General features: G+C 49.6%; 1 protein-coding gene across 4 annotated transcripts; it reads right to left on the bottom strand.

Annotated features, from left to right (window-relative positions):
- Nucleotides 1-232: 232 nt before the first annotated feature.
- Nucleotides 233-22,544, bottom strand: UBXN6 (UBX domain protein 6). 4 transcript variants are annotated; one of them, XM_028713595.2, is made up of 12 exons: nt 22,359-22,544; nt 16,798-16,958; nt 13,963-14,024; nt 12,976-13,053; nt 12,272-12,406; nt 9,754-9,851; nt 7,613-7,688; nt 6,667-6,751; nt 5,689-5,902; nt 4,356-4,486; nt 3,277-3,422; nt 233-949 (listed from the first exon to the last, which is right to left on the bottom strand). In XM_028713595.2, exons 1-12 carry the CDS (start codon nt 22,439-22,441, stop codon nt 821-823), a joined length of 1,398 nt encoding a protein of 465 aa, XP_028569428.2. In that variant the 5' UTR covers nt 22,442-22,544; the 3' UTR covers nt 233-820. The 4 variants fall into 4 exon arrangements, with proteins under 4 accessions (XP_028569428.2, XP_077778004.1, XP_028569429.2 ...); XM_077921878.1 differs by having other exon boundaries at nt 16,734-16,958; nt 22,359-22,522; XM_028713596.2 differs by lacking the exon at nt 12,976-13,053 and having other exon boundaries at nt 22,359-22,543.
- Nucleotides 22,545-23,636: the final 1,092 nt, after the last annotated feature.

The raw sequence follows: 23,636 nt of genomic DNA, 5'->3' as shown, positions 1-23,636 counted from the left end.
CCCTGGATACAGATTTGACCTGTGCCTCCATGGACAGCTGTGAGTCCAAAACGACTCCCAGGCTGCGCACCTGGTCCTTCAGGGGCACAGTTGCCCCATTCAGGACCAGGGAGACTCCCCTCCCACTTGCATGCGGATCAGATGCTCCACCCCCAAGCCACAACCTCTCTCCCCTCACGCCGTTCGCCACTCTCATCGCCTGCTGCTCTGGAAGACAAAACACCCCAAGTACTTGTGGCAGCATATCTTCCTTTAATAAAGCCAACAGCTTCTCCTGCCTTTAGGCTGACTCAGTTACAGACCAAAAACGAAACAAAAAGAAAAGCTTCTTCCTAGCCTGGGATCGGGGAGGAACAAGGTTTGTGGAACGGAAGCAAAAAGGAAGCGCTCTTGGCCCCTCGGAACAAGCCGATTCGTGTCGCCAGGGCAGGGTAGTGTTTTGATCCTTGTTTTTCCCCAGCAAGAAGCTTCGTTTTGAGGCTAGAAAGAGGTTAGGACCCCTCCGAGGGAAGGTTATAAATAGAAGACAAAAAATAAGCAGCCCTGTAAAAATATCTCTCTGGATCCAACTCGTTTTGAACCAGTTCCAAGTCCTCCATGCGCTACTGCCCGGCGAGGCAACTGCTCCGGCCACAGCTACTCTGATTCCAGGGCCCTAATACTAGGAAAAACAGCAGCCTCCCCACTCCCTATTTCCGCCCCCATTTAGTGTTCACAAGACAGGGAGTTACTGGAGCGTCCGAAGCAGCGTCCGTAAAAAACACGGGAGAAGGGGACCACAAGGGGCGGGGCTGGATCTAATCCCGGTTTGCTTTTATTTTCAGGACAGGGTCTGCACGGCCAGCAGGAGGTCCGGCTTCAGAACGCTCTCCATGCGCTCCCCGCCGGAAGCCTTGATATCCGCCATGACGTCGGCATCCCAGGCGAATGTCAGAAGGGCAGACGGCACCTTGGGGAAGAAACAAAGGCACTTGGCGTTATTAGGACTAGAGGTGTAAAATTTCTGGAAATTTTGAAGCCATGGGGGGGGGGGGGGAAACGTCCGCCCCCCCTATTTTTTTCCGGGGGGAAATGGAAATTTAGGAAAAATTGAAACAAAGTTCAGTATGGCTTTACAAATTGTGTGAAACGCAGAGTAGATAAAAGTACAGTGGTACCTCGGGTTAAGAGACGCAGGTGGCGCTGTGGGTAAAACCTCAGCGCCTAGGACTTGCCGATCACATGGTCGGCGGTTCGAATCCCTGCGGCGGGGTGCGCTCATGTCGTTCGGTCCCAGCGCCTGCCAACCTAGCAGTTCGAAAGCACCTCTGGGTGCAAGTAGATAAATAGGGACCGCTTTCTGGCGGGAAGGTAAACGGCGTTTCCGTGTGCTGCGCTGGCTCACCAGATGCAGCTTCATCACGCTGGCCACGTGACCCGGAAGTGTCTCCAGACAGCGCTGGCTCCCGGCCTATAGAGTGAGATGAGCGCACAACCCTAGAGTCTGTCAAGACTGGCCCGTACGGGCAGGGGTACCTTTACCTTTTTTTACCTCGGGTTAAGTACTTAATTCGTTCCGGAGGTCTGTTCTTAAGCTGAAGCACCACTTTAGCTAATGGGGCCTCCTGCTGCCCCCGCAGCCCGATTTCTGTTCTTATCCTGAAGCAAAGTTCTTAACCTGAAGCACTATTTCTGGGTTAGCGGAGTGCGGAACCTGAAGTGTATGTAACCTGAGGTACCACTGTATTGTGCTTGCAATAAAACAGGTAACCACACACCCCTTTCCCTCAAAAGCAACAAAAAAAAGCAAGAAACCATCAACATGAAAAAATAATCAGATTTGCCCCTTAGAACCAACAGCAAATAAAGTTAAGGTCCACCTCAAAATTTAAGCTCTATAGAAGGTCTACCCTTTTGAGTAGTGCTTTAAAAAACAACCAGAAGACACAACATATACATTCAGTTTATCTCATTTTCTGAACTACTGCTATCATTTTCCATTTCTTCTGGCTCTTCCCTCTTTGTCGTTTTCTCATGGACTTCTAAAAAATGGCTTTGGGGAAAAACGGGAGGGGGGGACTGGTTCCGCACCGGGGTTTTTCCCAAGCCGTCCCATCCACTCTGGGCGACTCCCAACAGAATATGAAAAACACGATAAAACCAAACATTAAAAACTTCCCTAAACAGGGTTGCCTTCAGATGTCTTCTAAAAGCCAGATAGTTCTTTATTTCCTTGACATCTGGTGGGAGGGCGTTCCACAGGGCGGGCGCCACCACCGAGAAGGCCCTCTGCCTGGTTCCCTGTAACCTCACTTCTCGCAGGAAACGTACTGGGAGCCAGTGCAGGTCTTTCAGGACCGGTGTCATATGGTTTCGGTGCATATCCTCAGATTTCAGACTCTTGTCATTTAGAGTCCTTCCCTCCCCTGCCCTGCTCCCCAAGTTCTTCCAAAAATCACCTAGGCCAAAATGAAAAATTTCACCTGAATCACACAGGGTGTACAACTGTCCAACCCAAGCTTCCTTAGAGGAGCACAGTTCAAAGGATGGATCCTGCCGTTAAGGGACATGAAAGCCCCATCATATTCATGTTGGCTATTTGCAGATTAGTTGCACTACAGAAAGCTTCCTGGGGAGACCACACATTACAAGGAACGCAAAATACCGTATTTTTTGCTCTATAAGACTCACTTTTTCCCTCCTAAAAAGTAAGGGGAAATGTGTGTGCGTCTTATGGAGCGAATGCAGGCTGCGCAGCTATCCCAGAAGCCAGAACAGCAAGAGGGATTGCTGCTTTCGCTGCGCAGCGATCCCTCTTGCTGTTCTGGCTTCTGAGATTCAGAATATATTTTTTCTTGTTTTCCTCCTCCAAAAACTAGGTGCGTCTTGTGGTCTGGTGCGTCTTATAGAGCGAAAAATACGGCAACTTTAGCAAGGTTTTACTAACAAAAGCAAAAACTCCCTTTTACACTAAACATATCAATAAGCATAACCCAGCCCCCAGGGTACTGAGAGAGCTAGGTGCTGCTCTTTATATACTATACCTAATTGCTAACACAGCTTAATTAACACAACTAAACAGCACCTGCTATACTGCTTCACAGCTGTAAAACTAGGTCATGTTATTTGCTCTGGCCCTTAAAGACATACACATCTTGTGGAACAATAATGAACCTTCAAATTTAAAGAGACCATTCAACAATGTAGTGGTGCTTGCTCCAGGTTTCGACGTGGACAGGACCGCACCTGACCCCCCCGTCATTGGCAAGGAGACTTAAGCAAGGTGCCCACACTTACCAGGCCACATTCATTGAGCGCCATGCTCTCGTCGGTCAGTTTGTGGCCTCCGGGGGCCAGAAGCTCAAAGGGGAGCCAGTTGTTCTGTAGTGTCTCTCGCACAAACTGGTAAAGGGCCGAGACAGGCTCCCGGGCGTAGAACGTCCCTGCGCCAGAAAGAAAGAAAATTTATTCTCTAGTGTTTTGTGCAGATTCGGAAATTTGTGCAGGGCAAACCCACGCCATGCATTTGAAGCACATTCAACACGCATTTGAAGCCTGTGACTTCACTCAAAAGGATCCCAGGAACCGTGGTTTCTCGGTTGCAAATCTACCCATGCTCTTAAGAATATTAGTGGGGGTGGGCAGGGGAAGTAGTAGACCATGGGTGGTCCGGGAATCAGCGTGTTTTTACATGAGTAGAATGTGCTTTTATTTAAAATGCATCTCTGGGTTATTTGTAGGGCATAGGAATTCGTTCATTATTTTTTCCCCAAAATATAGTCCGGCCCACCACAAGGTCTGAGGGACAGTGGACCGGCCCCCTGCTGAAAAAGTTTGCTGACCCCTGAACTAGACCATGTGAAAAACGACCGTAAGATTTTAGCTGCAGTTCATTCCTTTTCAGCTTTGTATTCTTGTTATAAGAATACAGTGGTACCTCTGGTTATGTACTTAATTCGTTCCAGAGGTCCGTTCTTAACCTGAAACTGTTCTTAACCTGAAGCACCAATTTAGCTAATGGGGCCTCCCGCTGCTGCCGTCACGCGATTTCTGTTCTCATCCTGAAGCAAAGTTCCTAACCCGAGGTACTATTTCTGGGTTAGCAGAGTCTGTAACCTGAAGCGTATGTAACCCGAGGTACCACTGTACATTCCGTTGTTGCGCCCATAACCTAGGTTTAAGGCGCCATTTAGCTCCTGGCTTTCATATCTCAGTTTCTAACGCTGCTCGCGAGGTCATCGTGCTATAATATTTCTTTAAGGCATCCATTCCTCCAGCCCAAAGACTTAGGATGAAGCAACCTGTGTCGACTGAGCACTGGGTGGCTGGCGGCCTTTGGCCGGGCTCTGGTTCCCATTCAGAGCTTTCGCACGTACCTTGTAAGATGTACCCGTCCGGGAAGCGGATGCGCAGCAAGGCGTAGTTGTACTTTCTCAGCTCCCTCTGCTCCTCCTTCTCCCGCATGGCCTTCGTTCTCAGCATCGACGCCTTCTCAACCGCTTCTGTCCTTCAGAGGCAAAAGAGAGAGGGACCACATTGGAAGGCGGACCCAACAACTGGTGTCGCAGACACATCCGCAGCGGTTTCCAGATCTAAAATACAATGAGCAGCTGGCCGCCTTTTCCTTTTTGGGGGGCCCACTTCCGGGTTGGAGGAGCACCGGAAATAGCTTGTGCGCATGAGCGTTATTCCTGCATGCGCAAGCGTTATTCCCGGTGCACATCCGGGTCAGAGGAGGCCTGTGCACTTGCGCACAAGCTATTTCCGGTGCTCCTCCGACCCGAAAGTGCGCCAGAAATAGCGTGTGCCCATGTGTATGGGCACGTGCTCCGCCGCCCTCCAGCCCGCCGTGCGATCGGCGCTGGAGACACCGGCCCAAGGTGCAGTAAGTTTGCTGACCCCTGGTATTATGGGATGTGGAAACCAAAGTCCCCGTTCCCAGGCACACCGGCAGCAGACTAAATCTGTGGCTTAAGGGAGCAGTTTTAAAATAGGTTTGTCACTGTGGAGTGCTGCTTTTAACAACTAACGACCCTGCAAAGCAACAGCTTCCTGGGTTCAAGTCCTGATGTTCTGCGAAATGTACTTAAACACTGATTTTAAAAAAAAAGATTTTCAAAGCAACCCCCGGACCGAGCTTGGGAGGCAGCGGCAAAAACATATGGCCTGTGTTGGACTGATCTTTAGTTTAATAATGATATTGGAAAGCCGTTACATTCAATTATAAGGAAACTCAGAAGGGAGGGACTAGAGAAGAAGAGTTTGGATTTGATATCCCGCTTTATCACTACCCGAAGGAGTCTCAAAGCGGCTAACGTTCTCCTTTCCCTTCCTCCCCCACAACAAACACTCTGTGAGGTGAGTGGGGCTGAGAGACTTCAGAGAAGTGTGACTGGCCCAAGGTCACCCAGCAGCTGCAGGTGGAGGAGCGGGGAAGCGAACCCAGTTCACCAGATTACGAGTCCACCGCTCTTAACCACTACACCATGCTGGCTCTCAAAGGAAGTCAATTAAGAGGTTTTAAAGGGTGGGATTTTCAAAGAATTAAGTTTGTTGTTATTTGTGTATTTTTGTTTTGTTTTTGTGTTGTTATTTTGCTTTGTGGTTTTTGTTATATTTGTGGAAAACCCAATAAAATTAATTTTAAAAAAAAGAAAAAGAAAACGACGTGTGGCCTGTGAGCCTTTCAGTCGAGGCGGCATCACTCACCGGAGCCTCTGTTCCCGCTTGAGCTCCTCAGCGGTGATGCTGAAGAAGTCGCTTGGCAGCTCGAAGCGGGAGGCCTGGGGGGACGGCTTGAAGACGCGGAGCTGGCGGTCCAGCTGGGCCCGGAGCGGCTCCCCGCTCAGAAGCTTCTCCTTGTGCTCCTTCAGGTCGCCCAGCTTCCCCTCCTTCAGGACATAGAAGTCCTCTGTGGCCTCTTCTAAAGGGATGGAGAGGGGAGGAAAAGAGAGGGATCCTCTTAGCACTCGGCACTTGCTAAGGGGACGGGGTGGGCAGGTGTGGAGGACTCCCTGGTCCTGAATGGGGTAAAGGGACCCCTGACCATTAGGTCCAGTCATGGCCGACTCTGGGGTTGCAGCGCTCATCTCGCTTTACTGGCCGAGGGAGCTGGCGTACAGCTTCCGGGTCATGTGGCCAGCAGGACTAAGCCGCTTCTGACGAACCAGAGCAGTGCACGGAAACGCCGTTTACCTTCCCGCCGGAGCGGTACCTATTTATCTACTTTGACGTGCTTTCGAACTGCTAGGTTGGCAGGAGCAGGGACCGAGCAACGGGAGCTCACCCAGACGCGGCGCTGCGGGTTGTGAACGTGCCTCCCGCATGGATCACGTTCGCAACCCGAGCGTCCACCGTATATCTCCACCACAGCAGCTCTTAAAAGGTGGCTTGAAGATGGACAGAAGAGCTTCCAATCACAAGGGAAATTAAAAGGGCCTGGAGAAACCCTCATCCAGGAATCCCCCATCTGACCTAAATGAAACCAGAAGCATTCTGTACAGTGTTCAAAGTGCTTCTCGCCTTGTAATCCTGGCAACAATCCTGTAAGTTCGGCGGGTCTTATCCTTGTCCCCATCTGTGACTTGCCAAGATTCTGTGCGGCTTGCCCAGGGCCACCTTGTGAGTTCGTGAGACGGCACCTTCTCGTCTGCAGCTCAGCCTTTCAGCGGCTACGCTGAGCCTTACCTTGTCCCGGGACGCTTAGGGTGGCCTTTTCAAACCCAACGGCCTGGAAAAACTTGTGCGTCCCCTCCAGGCAGTGGATCCTTTCCTAGGAGGAAGCCAAACGAATCCGTGCTGTTTATTTCTTTTCCTGCAAGCCTTTCCTGCCATCCCACACAACTCCCTGAGGCTGGTTATTTCAGTTTTGTGTCGCTTGCCTTTGCACCCTCTGCCAAAGTCTGTTCAACAATATAAGGCGATTTAAGTGAGGGGCAGAGACCCTGTGAGCTGTGGGCCAAATCTGACCCAGCATGAGCCTCGCCCCAAACCACGGCCACCTGCCCCACACCTGATGTCACAACAATCTTAGCTTCAAGCGATCTTAGCCCCTGAGCTGACATGCCAAATGGGGCTTATCCTTCAGTTTTGTAGTCTTCATTTTTCTGTGAGATGGTTTCTGCCAAGCTCTAGCGAGAGCAGGGTTTGGGAACGTGAACATTAGGTAAAGGTAAAGGGACCCCTGACCATTAGGTCCAGTCGTGGACGACTCTGGAGTTGCGGCGCTCATCTCACTCTATAGGGCAAGGGAGCTGGTGTACAGCTTCTGGGTCATGTGGCCAGCAGGACTAAGCCGCTTCTGGCAAACCAGAGCAGCGCACAGAAACGCCGTTTATCTTCCCGCCAGAGTGGTACCTATTTATCTACTTGCAATTTGAGGTGCTTTCGAACCGCTAGGTTGGCAGGAGCAGGGACCGAGCAACGGGAGCTCACCCCGTCGCGGGGATTCGAACCGCTGACCTTCTGATCGGCAAGTCCTAGGCTCTGTGGTTTAACCCACAGTGCCACCCGCGTCCCATTACTGGGCCCTCAACTCCCACAAGGCCCAGCTCCTGGCAGGGACAGTTGTCTGGGACGAGCGGAGTTGTACTCCAGCAGCACCCAGGGAGACCCTCCTCTGAAAGGCACCCACCTGGAACACTTTGTTCTGCAGTTTGATTTTCCGGTACTTGTCTTCCTCTGGGTGGAGGTGGATGTTGTCAAGGTACCTTGGGAAGGAAGACAAGTTGTCATTCTGGGCACCAGTTCGCTCAAGCTTCCATTCAAAAGGAAGTAGCACCAAGTTCAATAGGGACTTTTTATACCATTTTCATAGGTTTTTTAAATAGGAGGCTTGTCAGAAGGGTTTCCCCCCCTAATAATAAATTTTTATTTATACCCAGCCCTTCCCGGTTCAAAAACTGGGCTCAGGGCAGCTAACAACAAATATAAAACACTTAATTGTAAAAGCAGCATAAATACGGTATAAAAGCATGAATAACAATACAATTCAAAATTCAGAAATCAATTTAGGGGAAATAATCTCCAGGATGGACCATAAAGAAGGCTGATTGCCAAATAATGGATGCTTTTGAATTATGGTGCTGGAGGAGACTCTGGAGAGTCCCATGGACTGCAAGAAGATCAAACGTATCCATTCTTAAGGAAATCAGCCCTGAGTGCTCACTGGAAGGACAGATCCTGAAGCTGAGGCTCCAGTACTTTGGCCACCTCATGAGAAGAGAAGACTCCCTGGAAAAGACCCTGATGTTGGGAAAGATGGAGGGCACAAGGAGAAGGGGACGACAGAGGACGAGATGGTGGGACAGTGTTCTTGAAGCTACCAGCATGAGTTTGACCAAACTGCGGAAGGCAGCGGAAGACAGGAGTACCTGGTGTGCTCTGGTCCAGGGGGTCACGAAGAGGCGGACACAACTAAACGACTAAACAACAACAACAATCTCCAGGGCTAGCTGGCTGAATTGGTCCTACTTGGGCCAGCGAGGAGGCCAGGGGAGAATTAGCTTTGGGGTCTCAGAGCGGGTAATCTTCATAAAAGGGGAGGGGGAGGGAAGAAAAGGGAAATAAAAGATCAGGCTGAATTCAAATTAAAGGTTAAAAGCTTTCTTTTTAGGTATTATAGGGCAGGAATGGCCAGAAGAGCAGAAGAAGGTATTCATGGATACTATAACAGCGGCTAGAACAGGCATAGGCAAACTCTGGCCCTCCAGAGGTTTGGGACTACAATTCCCATCATCCCTGACCACTGGTCCTGTTAGCTAGGGATGATGGGAGTTGTAGTCCCAAACATCTGGAAGGCTCTAGGATTTTACTAGCCCCAAAAAGGAAAGACGACAAGATACCAACGAAAGAAGAATGGCAAGGTAAGCATATGGAATATGCAGAAATGGCGAAACTCACAGGACGACTCAGAGACAAAGACAACAGAGACTTTAAAAAAAGACTGGGAATCGTTCATGTTGTATTTACAGAAATATTGTAAAGAAATGGACTTACTAGCAGGGTTTGAGTAAAACACTTAACGGTTAAGAAAACCAGAGTAAAGGTGAAGAAACGGCAATATGGAAATTAATTCAATGTAAGAAGTAACCGGAAGAAAATTCGGTACAAAAATGATAAGAATGTAAGAGCATTCAGCTAAAAGATGAAAAATAAGATAAAATTTAAGCAGAAGTGGCAAATTGTTAAAGAACCAGAAAGGGAAGCGGAGGGAAGGCACGGGGCGGGGAGTTTTGTTTTATTCTATTTTTTATATATGATAATTGTGTTGAATATTAAATGGTAAAACTTAATAAAAAATTATTACAACAACAACAATCTTTATTACGGTCCAGAGGCCCAACAAATCGTTACAAAGCAATACACAATTCATACAGCCTACCTCCAGGTTAAACAAGAATTTTGTTCAGAATATAGGGATCACTGGTTCTTGCAAAAACCCGACAGTACCAAACTATCGAAGGCTTTTCACCAAAGCCGGACTAAACGTCTTTCCTTCTGCAGTGTTGGACGGCAGGTTGACAGGAGTTCCCTACCAGGACAGACTTTGCTCGTGTGCTCAAGACATCGATCCCATAAAACGTATTTTGTTGCACTGTGCAAAATATGAGCAAGCCAGGGCTGAACTGATACTACCCCTGCTGGTACCTTTCCCGGGAAAATCAGAGGCTCGCTATGTCAGGTTCCTATTGTAAGACCGGACAAAATTATTACAAAAAAAAGGAACGGGGGGGGGAGGGGGGAACACACTGACAGCCACCAGGCTCCGCTTACTTTGCAATGGTCTCCACTCCGAGTTTGACCTTTTCCCGGTCCCTGTTGCAAGTGTGGATTTCCATGACGGCAGCAGCCACGGGGTCTTGGGCAGCATGCTGGGGAGATGAAGAAACAGAAATGCCCTGGACTGTGCTGCCAAATTCTGAAAGGCCTCTAATCTTAATAACTTGAGTTGCAGGTATTCAAGGGTTTGGCAGACTCCCTTCTTGAAAAGGCACCTTACAAACTAGAAGGATCCAAAAGGCAGAGCTCTGTAGCGTGAATTTATTTCTCGTACAGAGGCATGTGGTCATTCAGTATACCGTATTTTTCGCTCTATAAGACACACCAGACCACAAGACGCACCTAGTTTTGGGGGGAGGAAAACAAGAAAAAAATATCCTGAATCCCAGAAGCCAGAACGGCAAGAGGGATCGCTGCACAGCGAAAGCAGCAATCCCTCTTCCTGTTCTGGCTTCTGGGATAGCTATGCAGCCTGCATTTGCTCCATAAGACGCACACACATTTCCCCTTACTTTTTACGAGGGAAAAAGTGAGTCTTATAGAGCAAAAAATATGGTATGCAAATACCACCGGTATATGCAAATGTCTGGCTCGTTTAAGACTACAGTCACACCTTGGTTTTCGAAAAGCTTAAGTTCTCGAACATTTTGGCTCCCGAATGCTGCAAACCCGGAAGTGACTGTTCCGGTTTGCGAATTATTTTTGGAAGCCGAACGTCCAACGGGGCTTCCGATTGGCTGCAGGAGCTTCCTGCAGCCAATTGGAAGCCGTGCCTTGGTTTCCAAACGTTTTGGAAGTCGAACAGACTTCCGGAACGGATTCCGTTCGACTTCCGAGGTACGGCTGTTTATCGAACCTTTTGTCCTCCGTGATGATGGAGCTCACCGGTGGAGAACACTTTTATTTACTTCTACGAAACTTTGATCATTTTAAAAACAACTGCCGAACCCAAAGCGTTGTCTGCCAAGAGATACATATACAGACGTTAAGTCTTGCATGCAGCCATCCGCATGGTATCAAGACGGACTTGGAAAATCTTTTACATTACAACTCCTTTTATTTTTATCTACCGTATTTTTCGCTCTATTGGACAAACTTTTTCCCCTCCAAAAATTGAGGGGAAATGTTTGTGCGTCCTATGGAGCGAATGCAGGCTCCTTGGCTTCAGCGATAGCAACGCTAAGCCTCCGAAGCACAGAGGGAGCGCTCTCTCCACGCTCCGGAGGCTTCATGTTGCTTTCGCTGAAGCCTGGAGAGCGAGAGGCGTCGGTGTGTACCGACCCCTCTCGCTCTCCAGGCTTCAGGGATAGCCATGCGCAGCCCCTCCGGCAGGGAGAAGCTGCACGGGGCTATGGCTTCTTTAGCACTGCGCAGCCTCTCCCGGTAGGGAGAGGTTGCGTGGGGCTAAAGAGGAAGCGAAAACAGTGAGTAGGATCCATCCCGCTCGCTGCCTTGGCTTCTGCCATAGCCCTGCGCAACCCCTCCGGAAGGGAGAGGTTGTGCAGCCTGTACGCTGCAATTTGGGGCTGGGGGGGGGGACATAAGTTTTTTTTATTGATTCCCCCCCCCCAAAAAAAAACACCTAGGTGCGCCCTATGGTCCGGTGCGCCCTATGGAGCGAAAAATACGGTATATGTGTTACTTTTAAAGGAAACCTTTGCATGCACTGATACTTTATTATTTGGTCCTATCCATGTAATTCAGTGTTCTGTGAACCTCAGCTTTAATTTGAGGAAGTTAAGTTTCCCGTCCCTAAGGTTGCGGAGACAGGCTTGGAAATACAAGAGCAGTGCCTGGTGGCATCTCAGAAGCAGGATTCCAAACAGTCAGGTTATGGAGCTACATTAACTATCATGGTGCTTTACAGGATCTCATGAGTGAAAAAAGCTGGCTGAGATACTCAAAGTAAGCAAATATATGCACATATTCTGAATGATAAAGGTAAAGGTAAAGGTACCCCTGCCCGTACGGGCCAGTTGTGTCCGACTCTAGGGTTGCGTGTTCATCTCGCTCTAGAGGCCGGGAGCCAGCGCTGTCCGGAGACACTTCCGGGTCACGTGGCCAGCGTGACTAAGCTGCTCGGGCGAGCCAGCAGCAGCGCAGCACACGGAAACGCCGTTTACCTTCCCGCTATAAAGCGGTACCTATTTATCTACTTGCACTTAAGAGTGCTTTCGAACTGCTAGGTTGGCAGGAGCAGGGACCAAGCAATGGGAGCTCACCCCATCGCGGGGATTCGAACCGCCGACCTTCTGATCGGCAAGTCCTAGGCACTGAGTTTTACCCACAGCACCACCCGCGTCCCTCAATTCTGAATGATAGGATACTTTATTATCCCTTTGCAGCTGTGCTGCATTTTGGTACTTTTGTCTTCCCAGGCAAAACTTGTTAATGTTTGAATTTTTTTTTCCTGTTAACAAATCTATAAAGCTGGGTGGGTGGGAATGCACTCTCTGTCGAGACATCAGAGACCCTCCCTCCCTCCCCGACACACTCCCCAAAATAACCTTACCTCAAGGATGGCCTTTTTGATCTGCGCCTCTCTTTTATCCTTCCGGACGGTGGCCCCCGTTAAAGGGCAAGTGAAGTAGACTCCTGAGACGGACAGCATGGAGGGATCTTCTTCTTGAAGAGCAGGTAAAGAATTCTAAAGAGAGGCGGGGATTTAAGGCAGGCGCTCCATTGGAAGAAGAAAAAGAAAAGGCCTACACCCATTGTAGTTTGTTTTGTGACTATTTAGGGAAGCCTTTAATGTTTGATGCATTACTGTATTTTAATATGTTGTTGAAAGCTGCCCAGAGTGGCTGGGGAACAGAGTGGCTGTTATTATATCATTATTATTACTTTAGCTGCTGCAATGTTCATACAGATCAGGGGTCAAGCAAACCTTTTCAGCAGGGGGCCGGTCCACTGTCCCTCAGACCTTGTGGGGGGCCGGACTATATTTGGGGGTGGGAGGAATGTTGCAAGAGCACTACGATCCCCGGTGGCTGCTTACCTGCGTCTTGCAAGCGGCAGGGGCTGGCGGGAAGATGAGCGGCGCACGAAAGGACTCTGGAGAGCGGCTGCTTAAAATGGCGGCCGCTCAAGGGCTGCGGCTGCTGCAACAAAGCCCAGCCCCCTTCCTCCTCTAGGCAGGGCAGGGAGAAGCCAGGAGGAGGGAGGGAGGGAGGAGGCGCCGCCGCCGTGTGAGGGAGAGGGAAAGAACGCACGTACTGGCGATCCACGCGGCGATTCCTGGACCGTCTGCAGGCCAGATCCAGAAGGCAATTGGGCCTGATCCAGCTCACGGGCCTAAGTTTGCAGACCCATGATATAGATCAGGGGTCGGCAAGAAGAAGAAGAAGAAGAGGAGGAGTTTGGATTTGATATCCCGCTTTATCACTACCCTAAGGAGTCTCAAAGCGGCTAACATTCTCCTTTCCCTTCCTCCCCCACAACAAACACTCTGTGAGGTGAGTGGGGCTGAGAGACTTTAGAGAAGTGTGACTGGCCCAAGGTCACCCAGCAGCTGCATGTGGAGGAGTGGGGAAGCGAACCCGGTTCACCAGATTACGAGTCCACCGCTCTTAACCTCTACACCACACTGGCAAAGTTTACCTCGCCTGGGCCAGTTCACTCCCGCGGAGATCGCTCCGTGGGCTGGGTCGCGTCTGCGCAGACACGATTTCCGGCACCACGGAAGCGAGTCCCCGCTCCGCACTGCACCGGTTTAGCGCAGCATGTCAGGACTCACTGAGTGGGCGGCTCGGTTCGGGGGCGGCTTATGGGTCATTTAAACCAGTGTTTCCCAACCTTGGGCTCCAGCTGTTTTTGAACTACAATTCCCATCATCCCTGACCACTGGTCTTGCTAGCTGAGGATTATGGGAGTTGTAGTCCAAAAACAGCTGGAGGCCCAAGGTTGGGAAATGCTGATTTAAACAACGCTGCAGGTTGCTGACGCCTGATATAGATCCATCTGAAGTATTGATTGGATTGTTAGGTTTTGAAGTGATTTACCTGCAGACCTGATTGTTATTGTGACAGTGATGCCTCGATTTTGCATTTGTGAGCTGCTTGGAGCAGATTTACACAGAAAAGCGTCATACAAATTCAAAACAATAAATAAATGAAGGAAAGCCCAACCCTTTGAAGAAATGCTGAAAGAGCAGGTCAAAAACCTACTAATAAATGGTGAGGCGACAAACGCAGCTGTTCCTACCTTCTGATCCACAGAGGCTCCTTTGTCGCTTGCAGCTGCTTCAGCCATAAGCTCCTTTTTCACTGGAAGAACAATTAAAACAAACATATGCATCAAAAGTTAAATTTGAGGAGAGGAGCAACCAAGTAGTCATACCTCGTGTTACGTTTGCTTCATGATACGTTTTTTCAGGTTGCGTCCCGCGGCGACCCGGAACTACCGGAAAGGGTTACTTCCGGGTTTCGCTGCTCGCGCATGCACAGATGTGCAAAATGACGTCACGTGCATGCGCAGAAGCGGCGAATAGCAACCCGCATGTGCGCAGACGCGGGTTGCCTTCCTTTCAGGTTGCGAACGGGGCTCCGGAACGGATGACGTTCGCAACCAGAGGTACCACTGTATTCGGGGTCTATACCCATGGGTTGTGTGCTATACAGTGGTACCTCGCAAGACGAATGCCCTGCAAGACAAAAAACTCGCAAGACGAAAGGGTTTTTTGTTTTTTGAGCTGCTTCGGAAGACGATTTTCCCTATGGGCTTGCTTTGCAATACGGAAACGTCTTGCAAGTTTGTTTCCTTTTTCTTAACACCGTTAATACAGTTGCGACTGGACTTCGAGGAGCAACTCATAGCATGCGGTGTGGTAGCCTTTTTTGAGGTTTTTGAAGACTTTGGTGATTTTTGAAGCTTTTCCAAAACTTTCCCGACACCGTGCTTCGCAAGACAAAAAAAACCGCAAGACGACAAAACTCGCGGAACGAATTAATTTCGTCTTGCGAGGCACCACTGTAAATTAAAGTTCTGTCCAAACTTACATCACCTTCTCTCTCTCTCTCTCTCTCTCTCTTTGTGCACAATTACCTTCAATGCAAGTAGACCCAATGAAAATAACTGACGTGACACAGGCCCATTAACATAAGATTCCTGCTGGATCAGAACAACGGCCCATCTAGTCCCCGTTCTCACAGTGGCCAACAAGAGGCCTGTGGGGAACAGCGGTTCTCAACCTGTGGGTCCCCAGATGTTGTTGGACTACAACTCCCATCACCCCTGAGCTCTGGCCTTGCTAGCTAGGGGTGATGGGAGTTGTAGTCCAACAACATCTGGGGACTCACAGGTTGAGAAAGGCTGCTCCAACAGGACCCAAGCACACACGAACCCTCTTCCCTCCTCTGGTTTCCAGCAATTGATATTCAGGAGCGTTACTGCCTCTGACCCTGGAGGCAAAGAATTGCTTTGCCCCCGATAGCCCTTCAATGGATTTTTCCATCCTCTTTCAAAGCCATCCCAGTTGGGCCTCCTGTGGCAGGGAGTTCCAGAGTTTAACCACACCCTGACGACTTTCTTTTGCCTATCCTGAACCTTCCACCAGTCAGTTTTGCTGGAGGTCCAAGAGTTCCAGCGTGGCAAGAGCTGCCGCTCATTTCAACGGGACTACTGTGAGCAGGAGGGACGCGGGTGGCGCTGTGGGTAAAAGCCTCAGCGCCTAGGGCTTGCCGATCAAAAGGTCGGCGGTTCGAATCCCCACGGCGGGGTGCGCTCCCGTTGCTCGGTCGCAGCGCCTGCCAACCTAGCAGTTCGAAAGCACCCCCGGGTGCAAGTAGATAAATAGGGACCGCTTACAAGCGGGAAGGTAAATGGCGTTTCCGTGTGCGGCTCTGGCTCGCCAGATGCAGCTTGTCACGCTGGCCACGTGACCCGGAAGTGTCTCCGGACAGCGCTGGCCCCCGGCCTCTTGAGTGAGATGGGCGCACAACCCCAGAGTCTGGCAAGACTGGCCCGTACGGGCAGGGGTACCTTTACCTTTACTGTGAGCAGCACTTCACAGGCTTTTTCACAAGGTGTGTAGGAAACTGGATTCACTGCCCAAAAAGCACAGGCGCTGCACTTTCCCTTGCCTTCCGTGGAGAGAGCTGCCCTGGATCCTCAGAACATATAAATCAGGGGTAGGCAACTAAGGCCCGGGGGCCGGATGCGGCTCAATTGCCTTCTCAATCCGGCCTGTGGACGGTCCGGGAATCAGCGTGCTATTACATGAGTAGAATGTGTCCTTTTACCGTATTTTTCGCTCTATAGGACGCACTTTTTCCCCTCCAAAAATTAAGGGGAAATGTTTGTGCGTCCTATGGAGCGAATGCAGGCTCCTTGGCTTCAGCGATAGCAACGTGAAGCCTCTGAAGCGCAGAGGGAGCTCTCTCTCCGCACTCCGGAGGATTCGCTTTGCTTTCGCTGAAGCCTGGAGAGCAAGAGGGGTCAGTGCGCACCGACCCTTCTCGCTCTCCAGGCTTCAGCGAAGGCAATGCGAAGCCTCCGGAGTGCAGCGCGAGTTCAGGTTCCTTTCGCTGAAGCCGGGAGAGCAAGACTCTCCTGGCTTCAGCAGAGAGGGAGAGCTGTCCATCTCCCCTTCAGCCAAGTGAGTGGAGAAATGGAAGGGGCTCCGTTTCTCATGCCGCTTTGCTGAAGGGGCGCTGAGCAGAGAGGGCGAGAATTTTTTTTCTTGTTCTCCCCCTCTAAAACAAGGTGCGTCCTACGGTCGGGTGCGTCCTATGGAGCGAAAAATACGGTATTTAAAATGCATCTCTGGGTTGTTTGTGGGGCCTGCCTGGTGTTTTGACATGAGTAGAATGTGTCCTTTTCTTTAAAATGCATCTCTGGGTTAGTTGTGGGGCATAGGAATTCATTCATTATTATTTTTTCAAAATATAGTCCAGCCCACCACATGATCTGAGGGACGGTGGACCGGCCCCCTACTTGAAAAGGTTGCTGAGCCCTGATATAAATCAGCAACTAACCAAAAAGAGAGAGAGCTTTCATTAAGCCACGCAGGCCAGCAACTCCTGCCCCTCGCCCTTTTACCCTGATTCCGGATGGCGTCTTGGGATGAGGGGGGGCGAGGTTTGGGCTTCTGCTCCAGCCGGGCCAGGGCGGCGGCGGCCGCCATCTGAGCTTCATTGGTCGGCCCTTGGCGACACTTGGGAGGAGGGTCAGCTTTCGGCTTCTCCTTGGGAGCTCTTTCTCTGTTGGGGAGAAATGGAGACACTTTGAGGGCAGAGAAGCGCAAGCACTTTGAAGGCCCGACAAAGAACACAAGCGCCAGGGAGCCTGTCAAGCACAACTGTTGCCATGAGACTCACGAGCGACCAACCCCTTCCAAGGGGCACAGGTCAATTCTGTGTCCAGAGCAGCTGTCTACCAGCTCCATCGAATCCCCGTGACGGGGTGAGCTCCCGTTGCTCGGTCCCTTCTCCTGCCAACCTAGCAGTTTTAAAGCACGTCAAAATGCAAGTAGATAAATAGGTACCGTTCCAGCGGGAAGGTAAACAGCGTTGGTTCCGTTCCACAAACCTTGTTCCTCCCCGATCCCGGGCTAGGAAGAAGCTTTTTTTTTGTTCCGTTTTTGGTCTGTAACTGAGTCAGCCTAAAGGCAGGAGAAGGTGTTGGCTTTATTAAAGGAAGATGTGATGCCACAGGTACTTGGGGTGTTATGTCTTCCAGAGCAGCAGGCGATGAGAGTGGCGAACGGCGCGAGGGGAGAGAGGTTGTGGCTTGGGGGTGGAGCATCTGATCCACATGCAAGTGGGAGGGGGGACTCCCTGGTCCTGAATGGGGCAACTGTGCCCCTGAAGGACCAGGTGCGCAGGCTGGGAGTCATTTTGGACTCACAGCTGTCCATGGAGGTGCAGGTCAGTTCTGTGTCCAGGGCAGCTGTCTACCAGCTCCATCTGGTACGCAGGCTGAGACCCTCCCTGCCTAACAGACTGTCTTGCCAGAGTGGTGCATGCTCTAGTTATCTCTCGCTTGGACTACCGCAATGCGCTCTATGTGGGGCTACCTTTGAAAGCAAGTTGGAAACTACAACTAATCCAGAATGCGACAGCTAGACTGGGGACTGGGAGCGGCCACCAGGACCATATAACACCGGTCCTGAAAGACCTACATTGGCTCCCAGGACGTTTCCGAGCACAATTCAAAGTCTTGGTGCTGACCTTGAAAGCCCTAAACGGCCTCGGCCCAGTATACCGGAAGGAGCGCCTCCACCCCCATCGTTCTGCTCCCGTTGCTCGGTCCCTGCTCCTGCCAACCTAGCAATTCAAAAGCACGTCAAAGTGCAAGTAGATAAATAGGTACCGCTCCGGCGGGAAGGTAAACGGCGTTTCCGTGCGCTGCTCTGGTTCGCCAGAAGCGGCTTAGTCCTGCTGGCCACATGACCCGGAAGCTGTACACCGGCTCCCTCGGCCAATAAAGCGAGATGAGCGCCGCAACCCCAGAGTCGGCCATGACTGGACCTAATGGTCAGGGGTCCCTTTGCCTTTACCCAAAAGTGGAAAGAAGAAGAAGTCCCAGCAAAGGAAGAATGGATACAAAAATTTATGGAATATGCAAAAAGGGTGAAACTTACCGGAAGAATAAGAAATCAATATAACTTTTTTTTTCTAAAAGAACGGAAATGGTTTACAGATAAATTGCAAACAGATAAAAACAATGGCAGGGTTACTGTAATAACCTGCAGTTTCGTAAAAGAATATAGTTAAAGTAGATAACTAAACGAGCAAATTAAATGAATTTGGAAAAGCAGGAGACATTAAAAAATAAATTTAAGGATCCGTAGAAAGAGGGGGAAGGAAGTCAAACTTTGAAGTGTTAAATTGGTCGTAAAACTAATGAAATGTATCAACTTGAAAATGCAAGAGAATGCTAGTTTGGTTTTTAAGCGGTAAGGCAAGGCTGGGGAACTCGAGGTCTTCCAGCTGTCGCTGGGCTCCAAGTCCCACTAGCCCCAGTCAGGGATGATGGGAAATTTAGTCACAACATCTGGCAGGCCACAGATTCCTCACCCCTGCAGAAGGAATTGCATAAAACAGCGGGAATTTTGCGCCAACAAAGAGAACTAAAAGGTCCACAGACCATTGAATGTTTCCAAGCAAACGGTAAACAGATAAAAACATTGGGAGGGTTCTTTTAATAACCCGCAGTTTTATTAAAAAGTATATATTTAAAGCAGATGAATAAATGAACAAATTAAGTTAATTTGGATATGCAGAAAGTATTAAAAATAAATTTAAGGAACTGCAGAAAGAGGGGGGAAGGAAGTCAGGTTTTGAAATGTTAAAATGACTGTAAAATTATTGAAATGTATAAAACTAAAAGGGACACGGGTGGCGCTGTGGGTTAAACCACAGAGCCTAGGGCTTGCCGATCAGAAGGTCGGCAGTTCGAATCCCCGCAACGGGGTGAGCTCCCGTTGCTCGGTCCCTGCTCCTAGCATTTCGAAAGCACGTCAAAGTGCAAGTAGATAAATAGGTACTGCTCCGGCGGGAAGGTAAACGGCATTTCCGTGCGCTGCTCTGGTTCTCCAGAAGCGGCTTAGACATGTTGGCCACATGACCCGGAAGCTGTCTGTGGGCAAATGCCGGCTCCCTTGGCCTATAGAATCGTCCGTGACTGGGGTACCTTTACCTTTACTATAAAACTAAAAATTATCAATATGTTTTATATATATATATATATATATATATATACACACACACACATACACACACACACACACACATATATACATACATACACACAGACACAGAGACAGAGACACACACACACACACATGACCAGCCTGTTTAAACTCCAATGCCTTTCAAGATGGAGCCGACCTGTTTCTTGATGTTTAAAAGCCTCTGCCAGCTTCCCTAAAAGTTACTGACCACATCCCAGGCTGAGCTGGTATTGCAGCTTACAGCCTTTCACAACTCTCAGGGCAAGGCTGGCTACCTACCTGCCCAATTACAGATAAACGACCAGGAAGATGACTTACACACCTATTCATAAAGCGCAGGGAATTCCACGCAAAACAGAGAAATACTCCCAGGAGAAAAAAAGAGACTGATATAGTGAAGGGGGTACATACACCACTCTGGGGTGGGGTGTTCTGCTCATCCTGGCAAATGAAAGCTCAGCAGAGAAGCCAAGGCAGTATGGACTCCACTGTCCAGCCACCACTGTCCTCACAGTGTCACAGCACCATCACAAAGGGGCTGGGGAGCACCCACTTGCAGCCAGAGGCCCCCCAGAACGTCTTGGATGAAGGAGTTGAGGGAGAAGAGTTGGTGGAAGAAGACTGGAAAAAGTTTAAAGACTATTTACAGAAATATTGCAAAATTAATGAATGTTAGAAGGATGTTGGAATGAAGTTCTATGGCTTTAGTAGAAATGTTATAAGGAATTAAGTATAAATAGATTAATAGAATATTAAAGGAAAGAATAAGGTTAGTTTGTGTTAAGATAATTACAGGATAGAGTAAGATGGAAAGGAACTGCTGAAATAATTAATAGAAGTGGAATACAAAAAGGGAGGTGTGAGGAGGTCGTTGAAATATGTGAATGAAAGATAAGATATTGAATTTTTTTTTGATGGGTTTTAAGTTGTTTTTGCTTTGTCTTGTTAGTTTATTGTTTTAGTGTTATGTAGTGTTTTTGTATTGTATTGTTTCTTTTGTTCTTTTTTTGTAGTGCTTAAATTGTTGTAAAAGTAATAAATATTATTTTTTTAAAAAAAGGAATTGAGGGGACGCTCGTCAAATCTGCAGGTGACACCAAACTGGGAGGGGTAGCGAATGCCGCAGGAAACAGAATCGGGATTCAAAAAGACCTTAATGGATTGGAGAACTGGGCGCAAGCTAACAAAACGAATTTCGATAGGGACAAATGTAAGATTCTGCACTTAGGCAGGAAGAACCAAATGCACAAATATGGGATGGGGGGACACCTGGCTTGCTAGCGGTACATGTGGAAAGGATCTAGGGGTCTTGGTGGACCACAAGCTGAACATGAGTCAACTGTGTGATGCAGCAGCAAAAAAGGCTAATGCTATTCTATGCTGCACCAACAGAAGTCTAGTGTCCAGATCAAAGAATGTAATAGGTAAAGGGACCCCTGACCATTAGGTCCAGTCGTGACCGACTCTCGGGTTGTGGCGCTCATCTCGCTTTATTGGCCGAGGGAGCCGGCATACAGCTTCTGGGTCATGTGGCCAGCATGACTAAGCCGCTTCTGGCGAACCAAAGCAGCGCACGGAAATGCCGTTTACCTTCCCGCCGGAGTGGTACCTATTTATCTACTTGCACTTGACGTGCTTTCGAACTGCTAGGTTGGCATTAGCTGGGACCAAGCAATGGGAGCTCACCCCATCATTGCGGGGATTCCAACCGCCAACTTTCTGATTGGCAAGTCCTAGGCTCTGTGGTTTAACCCACAGCGCCACCCACGTCCAATTCTGGGCACCACAATTTAAGAAGGATGTTGACAAGCTGCAACCATCAAGGGTCTGCAAGCTAAGCTTAATGAGGAGCGTTTGAAGGAGCTGGGTATGTTTAGCTTGGAAAAGAGGAGACTGGGAGGAGATAGGAGAGCCATCTTCAAGTCTCTGAAGGGCTGTCACACGGAGGAGGGAACAAGCTTGTTTTCTCCTGCTCTAGAGGGCAGAACTCAAACCCATGGCTTCCAGTTTTCTGAGTGAACATGAGGAGTGAAGAGCTGTTCTGACTGGGGTGGAAGGTGGTGGGCTCTCCTTCCCTGGAAGTTTTTAGCAAAGGTTCAACATCAAAAAAACAAAGATCATGGCCACTGGTCCCATCACCTCCTGGCAAATAGAAGGGGAAGAAATGGAGGCAGTGAGGGATTTTACTTTCTTGGGCTCCATGATCACTGCAGATGGTGACAGCAGCCACGAAATTAAAAGACGCCTGCTTCTTGGGAGAAAAGCGATGACAAACCTGGACAGCATCTTCAAAAGCAGAGACACCACCTTGCCAACAAAGGTCCGTATAGTTAAAGCTATAGTTTTCCCAGTAGTGATGTATGGAAGTGAGAGCTGGACCATAAAGAAGGCTGATCGCCAAAGAATGGATGCTTTTGAATTCTGGTGCTGAAGGAGACTCTTGAGAGTCCCATGGACTGCAAGAAGATCCAACCTCTCCATTCTGAAGGAAATCAGCCCTGAGTGCTCACTGGAAGGACAGATCCTGAAGCTGAGGCTCCAACACTTTGGTCACCTCATGAGAAGAGAAGACTCCCTGGAAAAGACCCTGATGTTGGGAAAGATGGAGGGCACAAGGAAAAGGGGACGACAGAGGACGAGATGGTGGGACAGTGTTCTCGAAGCTACCAGCATGAGTTTGACCAAACTGTGGGAGGCAGTGGAAGACAGGAGTGCCTGGCGTGCTCTGGTCCAGGGGGTCACGAAGAGGCGGACACGACTAAGCGACTAAACAACAACAACATTGTATGGCCCTCGGTCTAGTTGCCTTGCAGAGGGGGCTGGACTAGATGACCTTTGGGGAGCCCCCTTCCCTGCCCCTCCTTCTCTTCTCCCCCTCCCCAACGGGGACCCCGCCCACCATTCGCGGAGGGGCGGGGCTGGTTACCTAGGCGACTCGCTGAGCTTCTGGCCCGGCCCGGCTCCCTTGAACTGCAGCTCCGCTTTGATATCCTGGAAGAACTTCTTCATGGCGGCGTCGAGAGCGCCCCTCCCCCCCCCCTCGCCTCACGAATCCCCAAACATATCGACGTTCGTTTCCTCTCGTCGCTCCGGCCGTAAACAGGAAGCGGAAGTCGGTTGCCGGAAGGGCCAGGGACCGCTTTCCGGTCACGTGCAGCCGCCACTTCCGCCCTCTCTGGACTCAAACGGGAGGTTGAGCGCTGCCCCTGTAAAGTGCCGATCCCGGCGTCGAATCCCAGCCGGAAGTGGAAACCCTGAGCTTTTGATTGGTTAGACGTCTATGGTTCCCGCTCCCAGCTAAGGAAGGAAGGCCGCTCTAGGCGAGTGACCTTCCTTCTCCATGGTCAAAGTTGACCAAGTCTTTAAATGAGGCCGTGAAGTCATAGGGTCAGGGAGTTGGAAGGGACCCTGGGGGGTCATTTAGCCCAACCCGCTGCAATGCAGGAATATTCAGCCATCCCATATGCAGGGGTAGGCAACCTAAGGTCCGGGGGCCAGATCTGGCCTTCTAAATCCACCCTGCGGATGGTCTGGGAATCAGCGTGTTTTGACATGAGTGGAATGTGTGCTTCTATTTAAAGTGCATCTCTGGGTTATTGGTGGGGCAAAGGAATTCGTTCATCCCCCCCCCCCCCCAAATAATAATAATAATAATAATAGTCTGGCTGAAAAATATAGCCTCCCCATTGTCTTTTCCTTCCCAAATCCTCTCTTAAGGGCACATTTAAGATACGAATAGGGTGTGAGCCTGTGACCTGGCCCAGGAACTAAGTATTTATCATTACAAAAGACTGGCCAGGCTCCCCAGGCAATCCAATCAAGTAACCTGCCAGACAGGAGAAAAACAACATTCAAATTTCTGTTTTAGACCGCCTTCTCTGTGATGTAGGTGTGATGTATCTGAGGGGTGGTCTTAGGTTACACCCCTTCTGTGATGTATGTATGATGTTTCTGGGGGTGGTCTTGATCGACAGGGTGGCAATTTCAAAAGTCTTTATAAGGCCTTGCGCGCCATTTTTCTGGGTCCCTCCTCTCTCCTGCGGGTGAGGGGAGCACCCTGTTGCAACAGATCAATAAAGATCAAGCTCACTAGCAGCTTTGCTTCTCAATATTCTCTGGTTGGCCTCTCTTATTTTCTCCTACCAATAGGAAACCTATGTAAGGACTATATGGGCTCTTGGGTACCCCATAAGGGAAAAGGGCA

The sequence above is a fragment of the Podarcis muralis genome, chromosome 18 (genome assembly GCF_964188315.1).
Source record: "Podarcis muralis chromosome 18, rPodMur119.hap1.1, whole genome shotgun sequence".
In the NCBI taxonomy this organism is placed as follows: Eukaryota; Metazoa; Chordata; class Lepidosauria; order Squamata; family Lacertidae; genus Podarcis; species Podarcis muralis.
This window is presented reverse-complemented; position numbering and strand designations above follow the sequence as displayed.

Excerpts from the sequence above, each read along its gene's own strand:
- UBXN6 (XM_028713595.2), bottom strand. The coding sequence starts at position 22,441 with ATGAAGAAGTTCTTCCAGGATATCAAAGCGGAGCTGCAGTTCAAGGGA. Across the intron at positions 9,852-12,271 it reads TCAAAAAGGCCATCCTTGAG|CATGCTGCCCAAGACCCCGT; the intron begins GTAAGGTTATTT and ends TCATCTCCCCAG. Across the intron at positions 7,689-9,753 it reads GGAGTGGAGACCATTGCAAA|GTACCTTGACAACATCCACC; the intron begins GTAAGCGGAGCC and ends TTCCTTCCCAAG.